General features: G+C 25.9%; 1 protein-coding gene across 1 annotated transcript; it reads left to right on the top strand.

Moving 5' to 3' along the window:
- Positions 1-421: 421 nt before the first annotated feature.
- Positions 422-11,497, top strand: LOC145195308 (dnaJ homolog subfamily C member 2-like). Its single transcript, XM_090070140.1, has 18 exons — positions 422-517; positions 653-846; positions 1,341-1,416; positions 2,401-2,644; positions 2,967-3,047; positions 3,330-3,395; positions 3,509-3,600; positions 4,115-4,224; positions 5,619-5,687; positions 5,895-5,975; positions 6,119-6,204; positions 6,713-6,782; positions 7,310-7,367; positions 7,583-7,810; positions 9,178-9,285; positions 9,422-9,474; positions 11,078-11,188; positions 11,280-11,497. The coding sequence occupies exons 1-18, from the start codon at positions 427-429 to the stop codon at positions 11,334-11,336; spliced, it is 1,875 nt and encodes a 624-aa protein (XP_089926266.1). The 5' UTR covers positions 422-426; the 3' UTR covers positions 11,337-11,497.
- The last annotated feature ends 705 nt before the right edge of the window (positions 11,498-12,202 follow it).

Genomic DNA, 12,202 nt, shown 5'->3' with positions numbered 1-12,202 from the left:
ATAATAATAATAATAATAATAATAATAATAATAATAATAATAATAATAATAATAATAATAATAATAATAATAATAATAATTATAATAATAATAATAATAATAATAATAATAATAATAATAGTAATAATAATAATAATAATAATAATAATAATAATAATAATAATAATAATAATAATAATGATAATGATAATGATAATGATAATGATAATGATAAAGATAATGATAATAACAATAACAATAACAATAATGATAGTAATAATAATAATGACAATAATAATGATAATGATAACAATAACAATAATAAAATAATAATAGTAATTATAAATATTATTATTATAATTATTATATATATGTATATATATATATATATATATATATATATATATATATATATATATATATATATATATATATATATATATATATATGTTTGATAGTTACGTTAAAAACTTTAAGATGATACTTATTCCCTGTGCTGAAGATAATGACAAGACTCAAGTATTTTGTAAATGCTCAAGTATGCAATTCTCTTAACATCTCTTTAAGTATCTTTCTGAAAAAACACTTTGTATTCAATTTTATGTAGCTTTTTATATGCACTTAATCATTTGTAAACAAATTTTATCAACAGTTTTTTAAAATTGTAATTTAGGTTTAAAATCTGTTCCATTTGAACCAGTTGGTCGCTGGTTTGAAGCTTGTTTGAAAAGACAGCGCTCTGAAAAGTCAGCTTCAATAATTGAAGAAGTTGTTGATCAGCAAGATGATTTAGATAGTCTTGAAGAAGAGGAATTAAGTGCGGATGATAAAGCTTTTCTAATGAGCCTTGATGCTAGTGAATGGAAGGTAACATTAAGAGTTTGCATTATAATGTTTTTAAATTATCCTGTTACTTCAATTTAAAGTAAATATAAAAACATTTAAACCTTAAGAAAACCATAAGCTATAACTATAAAAAACAAACAAACAACAACTTTAAGTCATAAAGTTTTAAACAAGTTTGAAACTCTAACTTTACTCTTTTATAAATATAAAAACACTTGAGATAATCTTTCAATAAACTTTTGGATGCAACTGCTAAATTCCTGTTTTTCGTAGGTTGATTAATGTGATTTAATTTTCATGGGTCGATTAATGGGTTGTATATTTAATAGAAAACTTGTTTTTGTTTTAAGTGTAGCTCAAACTAAACATGTTATTTTTTCCTTTACTTTAAAGGGTGTAACATTTTCAATTTTAACCACTTAATACTTATATATTTTTTCATGGTTTTTATCAATTTTGATGGCTCTATAAATTAATATAGGCTTATCTGTTAATGAATTTTGTCTCACATTTAGAAGCAAGATCATTATCGCGTACTTGGTTTAGAGAAACTTCGATTTGATGCAACGGAAGATGATATAAAAAAAGCTTGTGAGTAAGAATTTGTTTATTATTTTCTAGTTATACCTAAAGTATTGTAGAACAATAAACATAAAAAACATCATTGGTATCTATGTCTAACTGCATAGCAGCAGTGACATTAGTTAGAGTTAGTTAAAATCCAGAATTAATAGAGTTGATATGCTAAAAATAAAGTTATCATTTTTTTATAAAAAATTATTTCAAGAAAGATAGAAACTAAAAACTTAATTATGCATAGTTAATTTATATACTTTTTGTTTATTTATTTAAAATTAATTTATTTAAGCTTTCCTATTAACAATAGAACTTTATTTAATTTGTTGAGTTGCATATATTGGACTCTTTCTTATTTTAATTTAAGGAAAATTCCTTCATTGTTACCAATTCATGTTTTTCTAACAAACTAAAATAACAGGGTTACCAAAAATTGGCTACCACAAAACAACTGGATTGTCATTGTTGAAAATCCAAAACAACTGTCAACAATGCAGCTGCCTGTAGAATGACTTTCAAAAAATTACCTTTGGACTAAATATCTGTCATAAAATGATTATCAAAAAAACTGCTGTTAACAAAATTAACACCAGCAATTTGGTGACAAAGACTGCCACAAAAAAAGTCCAATTAACAAGGAAAAATCAAAAATGAATCCAATCAACAAACAATTGTTTAATTTATAGAATTCTTTTTAATGACATTTAGCTGCCATTTTATTGTCATTCTACTTTTGTCATGAGTCATTTTGCTGCAGACAATGATCACATCTAGAAAGCCTGGAGAGATTGATATTTTAAAAATATTAAGCCAATCAAATTACCTGCTTTAGATAAATAAACAACAGAACAATTTTTTCTTTCAATTTTTATATTTACACATTACTCATTTAAGTTTTTTTTTTTAAAAGTTTGTTTTAAACTAAAGTTCATAGCATTTTTAACCAAAACTTACTAATTACTTTTTCATGATTTTTCATTTCATCAATTTTTTTTTTAGATCGTAAAAAAGTTCTTCGACACCATCCCGATAAAAAGAAAAATAATGTACAAGTCTTGCCTCCAGAAATCAATGAGCATGAATATTTCACTTGCATAACTAAAGCTTATGAAGTGCTTTCATCAGTTGAGGATCGGCAAGCTTATGATAGTGTTGATGAAGAATTTCCAGACGAAATTCCTAGTTATTCACCCAAACAAGATTTTTTTGAGGTTTTTTCAAAATGTGTGAAATTAAATGCAAGGTTTTAACTGATATTTTGTTTGAACATTGCTCTATTATTGCGTAATCTCATAATTTACTTAATTCTTCAGTAGATTCCAGATTCATTGTTTCATTATAGTAATAAAGTGAAACCAGTTATCAGTATTATTTCCTATAACTCTTTTCGCTACTAAGTTGATATTAAGATTGTAGGTCTAAGTGTTTAAGAAATTGAAACAATATTTTCATTGATAATGTACATGTTTGCTATTCTTTATTAAAGTGAATATTAAGTAAATATTTTATTTGGTGTCTATGCAATTTGATAATTAAATATAGTTGTGTTATGATTGGTTTATTAGGTGGTCCAGTCACCAGCCAGTTCCTTTGCTTGGTGACATGAATACCAGTATAGAAGATGTTAATGCATTTTATACTTTCTGGTTTGTTTTCTCTTTTATCTTTTTAAGTTTCTTTTAAGTTTTTTGTTTTCTCTATGTCCTTACAGAATTAAGTTTATTGATTGATTTGGTGAGCATTTTAAATGGCTGTGTTATTTTTTTAATGATGTCTTAGAATTATCAATCAACTTTATTTAATAAAAAAGTTATGATAAGGGAACGTTGAAAGCATCTAATTCAGTGAGAATCTTGAAAAGTATTTTTTGCTCATTTTTTCTTGTAAAAGTTATATATTTTTTGATACAATTACTATAATTTTTTTAGGTATGATTTTCATTCTTGGAGGAACTTCTCAAACCTTGATACTGAAGATACTAGTAAAGCTGAAAGGCAAACAGATTCTACTAAACTTTCGGTTTATCTTTAATGAATTAAAAAAAAAAAAAATTTTTTAATCATCTTAACCAATTTTACAACAGAACTTTTTTAAAATATATTTTTAGTCGTGAAGAGCGACGCTGGATGGAGCAAGAAAACAAAAAAATGAGACAAAAAAGAAAGAAGGAAGAAATAGCAAGAATAAGGAAGTTAGTAGGTTAGCAAAAATGTGAAGTTCAAATTAAATTTTTGATATAAAAATGAGTGGGATTTATTGACAATATTTTTCTTGAACATCAATTTATTGAACTACAGAGATTGATAATAATCCACCATCATTTATTATAAAATCAATCCACCATGTATTTTGCTATAAATTTTGTTAGAATCCTTTTTTATCAACGATGTCATTAAGGTTTTCCATGAGGTATGCAATATGAGTATATACAAAATGCAGCTTGAAGTTCATGTTGTAACTAAACTTTTTGTAGCTCTTGAGTATTTTTTTTATGAAACATTATGCTCATTTAGTTTTAAGTTCTCACTAAAATATTAAGGTGTTTACCTAGCATTGTTTTTGAGTTCATTTAAAATGTTTTCTATTTAGCTGTTGAATCTACTGTGTAAAATCTAGTTTAGTAGAAAGTTTTCTTAAATATCTAAAAAAAGGATAACTAATTTCATTTTTTTTTTTTGTTATCGAAATTCTCCTAAACTGATTATATTTTTAGATGTACTTTTTCAAAATGACCCTCGTTTAAAAAAATATAAAGAAGAAAAGAGGTTAAAAAAGTTAGAAGAAAAAACCCAAAAAGAACTAATGGAAAAAGAAAAAGAAAGGGTAATTTGTTTATAAATATTTTTGCAAAGCACCTTAATTTTACAAATTCTATGTATAGGTTTGGCCAATAACATTCTAAACAGCTTCATACTTTTCTTGTATAGCTTCTCAAGTATCATTTTCAAACTGGTTTGTCCTATAAAATTGTTTCAATACTTTAGCACATAAATCAACCCTTTTTTATATCCTTTTTTTAAAATTGTTTCAATACTTTAGCACATAAATCAACCCTTTTTTTATATCCTTTTTTTAAAATTGTTATTCAACAAAGGTTATTGTTATTGAACAAAGTTTTTCTGTGGGATAAAGAAAAAAACTCAAAGAAAAAAAAAAACTTATGAAATCACAAATTTGCAAGATCTCAAAGATCATATTTCAGACTCTGGGAATAGTCATGAACAAAACAAATAATTAGGAGCACCGGCTATTGGTACAGTGTGTTCATAGAAAAACTTAATATACTATTTCAGTAACTGTTTGATTGCAAATTTTTAACTGCAAGTTAATAGGGTTCTATGAAATTTGAGTAAAAGTTTTATGAAAAAAAAAAAGGTAAAATTTTTCTATTAGAGGTAAAAGATGAGATGTCATATTTCAGTAAAAATGCTGCTATGAATCTCCTTACAGAGCAGCCTGTAGAATTCAGCAAGCATCTTTTTATAGTGTTAAAACATACTAGTTTTAGATTATATAGATAGACTAAAAAGATAATTTTTCATTTAATGGTTTTTCAGACATTAGTGATATTTTCACTATGAGAAGAACACAACTTTTAGTTGACTCGCAAATAAAGTTTTTGTCAGATGACATAAATTGTGTAAAATTATATGTTGAGAATGATTTCTTTATATTTTTGTGGAGGAATCTAATAAATATCATGATTAAAATATGGGAAATATTCCAAGGAGCAATAGAATAAGGAACTTGACAAAAACAGTGTTTACTGAAATAAAAAAAACTTATAGGACTGATTTTGATGAGGAGGAGAACACAAAAAGATAGCAAGGATAATTATAACTGATCCAAGCTGTTCAACCTCCATTTTACCTCAAACAATAAGCAGAGATTTTGTTTGATATGGCAAGCACTGCAGGTCTCAGATAATCAAGATGTAACTGCTGTTGGAAAATTGACCAAAGTAAAAGCATTTTGGAACATTTTAACTCAAATGTTTTGAATGTGTAATAACTGACAGAAGAGCTAATTGTTAATGAAAGCATAATCCTATCAAGAGGAAGACTGTCTTTCAGGATTGTAGTCCTGGGAAAATAAATTACAGGATACTTATCAGAATTGTTTGCAAATCTACCACAGGTTATTATTCTGTGTCTTATTTACATGCTAAGTCCTTTGATAAAAAATCAACAAAATTCTACTTTAAAACCTGTTTGTAGCAACGAAAATTAGCTTTGGAAGAAGAAAAGAAATCAAAAGATAAAGCAGAGTTAGAAGCTAAAGAAAAAGTAATTTTTATTATATTTTATTTATTATATTATATTAATTTTATTTTTATAGTTTTACTACTCACCTTTGAACACTAATCAAATTTTACACCAAATCAAATTTTCTTTGGCTTAAACAAAGTAACAAACAAGTAAACAAAGCTTCTATGTTCTTCCTTTTTTTTTTTTTTTTTACCTTCTTTTACTTAATAAAAGTTCAATTGACAGGCACTGAAAGAAAAAAAAGAAAAAGATCGTTTGAGAAAATCCGCTGCAAAGGACCGAAAAATTATCAGACAAGTGATTAAGGTAACAAGTATAATCCCTTTGTAAATTTGATTGGCTTTACTGATAGCAAATTCTTTATATTTAACTTCAGTTATTTGTTGTTGTTTTCTTTCTTCTTAAGAATTAAAGTAAATTTTTTTTTTCTGTAAAGTTTTATTTTACAGAATGAAAATTATTTCAATCTTGATGAAGATGAAGTTAAAGGAATGGAGAGACTAGAGTTATCCATGGAAAATTTAACTATACCAGAGTAATTTAGTATTCAAATTTCTATATATAATTCCAGTGAATGTTGTTAACCAATGTCTTTGATAGTTTTTTATCTTTTCATACCTGAACCTTTGTCCTGTCTGATAAAAAAGTGCCAGCATTTGGACTTTCATGCCATTTAAAATGTTATCTTTCTCTTAACTCTTAATCTGATTGGTTTTGAGTTTTATTAAAATAGTACACAAAATAAAGATTATAATTTCTAAATCCAATTCTGTACATTTCTCACTGGGCAGGCATGTCTGCAGATGAGTATTATCTGTATAAATTAAAAATGGCTTACTTTTCTTTATCTATGAAATTTAAACAATTCTAAAATCATATTTATATTTTAGAATTATTTTGAGTTTTTAATAAAGTAATTTTCTCTTTAAAGACTTCTTTATTGATTCAAATCTAAAAAGTTCAAGATTGATTCAAGTAAGTGAGCAATTTGGATCAAATAAATGATCACGCTCAGTAAAAAAAGATAATGATTTCTCTTTTAGCTTGCAGGAACTTCGTGAGTTAGCAGAAAAGGAAGACAAAACTCATTTAAAAACAGTTTATTTTAAACAGGTAAAAAAAATGTCATGATTTCAGTTTGTCAAATTTCATAAGTTCATTGGATTGTAACAACTTATTTAAAATTTGTTAAACAGACAGAGGATCATTATGATACTTTTGAGAAAATCCAAAGCACAAACTATGACACTGTTTTGCTACACTTTTATAATACTTTATTTGGATTTTTTAGTATTTTTAAGTGAAGAGAAATATTGAAATTCTAAATAAAAAAATTTCAATTCACTACTACCTTTAAGTATTTAATTTGTTAGTTTGACTGAGCATCTTTCAAATCATGCAAGTCTCTAACAGGTGGAAAAAAGTTAAGAGACAAAATTTAAAATTAAATATCTCGAAAACTAAGAAAAGAAAAAACAGTTTTTTGCATTTCCTAAAATATTTATTCAATTATAGGTTTTCACTTTTTTAAATAATTAAAAAACCATTATCTTTTATATTTCTTAATTTTGCCTTGAAGAAATATTGAAATTCAACAGAAATATTTTTAAAGTCTAGTTTACACTCTAACTACTTTTAAGTCAACAGAAATATTGGAGAGGTTGCAGAATGAAAAGAAAGAAAGACTAAAGCAAGAAGGTTTGTCATTGAATTTTATTAAGAAAACAACTTTTAATTAAACAACTGAGTTTTCATTATTTGAGAATTTAACTTAATTAGATCTAATGACACTAAAAAGCATTTTAAATTTAATATATCAAGATAGAGAAAAGATGTAATTATGGCAAGATTAGCGTTATTTTACCATGAATTTGTTTGTATTACTTTGAGCAAAAATTTTCCACACTTTACAGAAGCAGCTATTGCATCAACAGCTAAGCCTAGTTCTTCTGATGTTTTGTCTGATAATGTATGGAGTGAACTGGAAAAGCAACTCTTAGTAAAAGCTACCACCCTTTTTCCAGTTGGTACAAGTTCAAGGTGGGATGTGATTGCTGAGTATATTAATGAGCACTCTGGTTCTACTAAACCAAAAACATCTAAACAAGTTATTTCAAAAGTAAAAAACTTGCGGAAACTGGGTACTTAAATTTTTAATGTTTTTTACAAATACTGTTGCTCTTTTTTTTTTTTTAATTCAGTTTGCTTATTCATCTAACATAATTTTATGCAATGTTTAAAATGTAAAAAATATAATCTGTTGATTTATTTATTTAAGCTTTTTGTATACAAATAAACACTTATATTTTGTTAAAAATATATATATATATATATATATATATATATATATATATATATATATGTATATATATATGTATATATATTCAAAGTTCTGTATTTCTAGAACAAATTGTTGACAAATTGTTCTCTGATAAAATTATTTAAGACAACACCCTTTGAAGTTTACATTTTTTGAAGTTTTATGTCTGTGGAAAAGTAATGTGCACATAAAAGATGTCAGTTATTTTTATAATATCAGTTACTTATAGTATTTTTGCAAAATTTTCTGTTAGCTATAGCGATTTAAAAGTTTCAAAGGAATTGGTAAGCAAAGTTGTGATTAGAATATATATAATTAGAATATGTATAGACATCATAACTATTGTTAAAACAATTTACCATTAGTTACACTGCATTGAGTAGAAGACAGAAAAATAGGCTTAAAAATTATAAAAAATCAAAAATGGTTTAAACAGTCAAGTGTTTATGGGAGCTTTCACCTGATAGGTTTGGTGTTTTTCAAAATTTCTTCTTTTACAAAGGAGAATTTCCCAGTTCACAGATTGAGCAGTAAAAAACATTGGAGTATTTGTTTTAACTTGTTCAGAGTTTGTCCATTTAACTATTGATTAGTTGGTAAGGTTTTTCCTATCTCATCAATATGTGATACATACATATATGTGTGTATATTTTTTGCGAACGTACGTAAAAGAAATGTGTTTATTATATATACATCTCTTTTACATATGTTCGCAAAAAATATATACATTTATATATATGTAAATGTAATATTTTTTTCAAATTGCAATTTGCCACACAAATAACAATTTTTTTGCTGACCAAAATGTGTTTGTTCAATGGGTAAATTATAATGATAATAAATAAAAATAATAAAAATGATAATAAATAATAATAATAAAAAATGCCTTCATGGAGTTTTTGACATATTCTTCAATATTGCTACTCTTATTGCTAAGCTTCAAAAATCTAATTGGCACAAATTAACTTCTCAAGTTTTCTGAATTTGAAAAATGAATATTTTAAAGATGATGAATGTAAACTTTTGAGAGTTTACTTAACCCAATCGATTGTATTGTCATGACTTTAATTTACATTTAAATTTTTTCAATTAAGTTATGTTTTGGGAAATATAACTTAATTGAAAAAATTTAAATGTAACTTATTTATTAACAAGTGAAATGTTATCTTCATGTTATTATGTTCATAGATCCTGCGCTTAAAGATGAAGTTAACAAATTAGCTTACCAAAACTTAGAGAAAGCTACAAACGCGAAACAGACATCAGCAATAAGTGCTGAGCCATCAAAAAGTGATGGTGAGTTAAGTTTTCAAAACAATTAATTGATTTTTTTTTTTTAATTATATAGTTATATACTTTTTTTTTTAATTGTTTAATACTTGAGTTTTTTAGTTGTATTTTATCATATAAAAAAAAAACAATCACCATTTAGTTCTCCTTTTGACTGCTGCAGAAGAAACACCATGGAGTTCCGATGAGCAAAAGGTATTTTTGTTTGTTTAACTGAAAACAACTTTGATAAATTAAAAAACGAAATGTATTGTCAAATCATAAAACGTTATAAGCTTATAAAATAAGAGGAATAAAAAAATTAAGATAGAGAAAAAGCTGTTAAAAAGATACTGCTTCTTTAAATAATTTTTTAAAAGTAGAGCAATTTTTAAATCTTTTATCTGTTTAAATAGTAATTGTCTAAAATTAAAGCTACTAAAATCACTTTCAATATCTGCATTACTAATAATTTTTTAATATTTGCATAGTTTTTTTATTATTGGTAACTACCTTAGTGTCTTGTGGCATTTAAAATCAAAGCGTTATGATTACATTACGTTTGGGGATGTATTACTTGCTAAACCCTAAAAGATTTTTTTTTTAATGACATTTTTCCAGATTTAATGTTAATCTAGTTGAAGTTTAAAACTTAATTGCAAAGCCTTTTAATGCCACATCCAAAACGAAAACAAAACGCTTGCAGAATGATGCATCTTAAAGCAAAAGCGCTTTTAAATGTTGAATTTAAAATGAACGTCGAAAGTATTTCAAGTACGCGTAAAATATTCCAAGTACGCGTAGGGGAGCGTTACACAACACGGATAAAACAACGCATTTTTAAAACTTTTATCTTATGCTTTAAACCTAAGTTAAGTTTTGTTTTGATTCTTCATTCTACAAATTGTTTTTGAATAAGTGAGAGAGAAACAGTAATTGCCATCTCTTTCTCGTCTATGCTTTCCAAAACGGAACGCCATCCGTCTTGGAAAAAATTGTTTCTTCGGAACGCCATCCGTCTTGGAAAAACTAAATATTTAGCCTCTCGAAGAAACAATTTTTTTAAGCCTCTCGAAGAAACAATTTTTTTGCTCCTTCAAACGACAGGTTTCGAAAGTTAGTCAATATTTAAAAAAAATTTGTTTAAAAATTCCAAAAGTAAAAACTTAATTCATATTTTAAGATTAGCTAAAAAATTTATTCCTAAATAAATATGAAAGTTTGTGACCAAAATTTACTTACTTAACCTTAATTGACAATAAATAGAGATTAAATGTTAAAATTCTTCTGAAGTTTACAAATAGTAAAGTTGATTGTAATGTATGAATATGAATAAGCCTGAATTATTCATATGATATAAGTCTGAATTAAGAAAATAAAATCAAAATAATTCCATCTTGGGAAAATTGCTATTAAATTTTAGGAATCTAGTGGCCTAAATTGGAATTATAAACGGTGATGTTTGTTTGCGTTTTTTTAAACGTCGTTCTGTAATTTTTTTTTTAAATTTGATGATAAAATTGTTTGATACATTTGATTTCAATTGTTGGCAAAATATTAATCTTTAAATATTTTTTTTTATAGATATTAAAAATTTTTTTTCGGGCTTGGTTTTAAGAAATGCGCTAAGTAGGTTTATGTGAAATGCGTTGGATCTTTAGGTCTAGATGTTGCCAAATGCCCCAAGGCACATGGTAAAAAAAAAGGTCGGCTAGGACGTTTTGTTGTGTTATAATAAAACTTAATTGCATCTTCTTATTTTCTTAGTTTTTCATTAAAGTGCAACCTGTAAATATCTAGTTTACGTTGTTTATGTTAGTTGCTTGAGCAAGCTTTAAAGACGTACGGCTCCAACACACCTGAGAGATGGGAAAAAATCGCTAGCCTAATCCCTTCACGATCGAAGAAACAGTGTATGAAAAGATACAAAGTAAAACATCTTTCAGACTTTAATATTTCAGTATGCGTGTCTGATGTAATTTATTATCCGCAATGGTAAAACGAAAAATTTGTGTCTTTAGGAACTCGTCGAAATGGTGAAAGCTAAGAAAGCGGTACAAAATGTGTCAAAGAGTTAACTGCTACACAAAAATTTACACAGCATATAATTATTAGTTTTGTAACAATTTACACAGTACTTTCTGCTTCTCAGTAACTCAATTCGATGAAATTTTTCCTATATTTGTGTGTCTTTTATTGTAAGAAGTGGAGTCCAAATATGAAGAGCTAAATCTTAAAATTATTTTCTTTCAATCTCGCCTATTCAAACTCATTTTGCAGGAATGAAAATAATTGTAAAATACGTAATGTAAAACATTTGCCCTTTACTATCCGAAGAAATGAAATTAAACTACAATTCAATTATTAGATCTAAAGTCTTATAAAGTGACCTTAGGATACATAAAGCAAAGCCATTTTCCAACAGAACAACATAAATTTTAATGAGTTACTAGCTAGAACTTTGGTCTTCTTTAATTTGATAATAAGTTTCTCATCCTTGCTCCTCCCACCTCATAACTAGTATTTTGTAAGAAATGTGGAACATGGAAATTTCAAAAAGAAATTTGCGTTAACACGTTCTTGTCTTGTCTTCAAAAAATTGCGCAAAATTGATATTCGATTAAAACCGTTAAACTCATTTTTTTATAACAAGTTTTAAGTTATCAAAATTATGTATAAATATAAACTTTTAAATGTTTATATTTATGCATTATTTTTTTTTACACAAAGAGTTTTTTATTTGAAAAAACTTTGGAAAATTTGATTTATCTTAAGAACGATGCAGAAGTTGGTTATTATTCGTCTAATTAATCGTTGAAAGCCAAAAAGCGAAATGTTGAAAAGCACTTGTTAAATTGAATTTATATATCGATTTAGGCAGCTACAGACTGGCAAGTGTCTGATGTTTTTTAACAGTTAACCCGAGTTATTCGTTTCTTTTTCA

This window comes from Hydra viridissima, unplaced genomic scaffold, assembly GCF_058129835.1.
Source record: "Hydra viridissima isolate aposymbiotic clone 2 unplaced genomic scaffold, HvirCarnegie_v1 scaffold_13, whole genome shotgun sequence".
NCBI lineage: Eukaryota > Metazoa > Cnidaria > Hydrozoa > Anthoathecata > Hydridae > Hydra > Hydra viridissima.
Note: the sequence above shows the minus strand (reverse complement) of the source record. Positions and strands in the feature narration are given on the sequence as shown.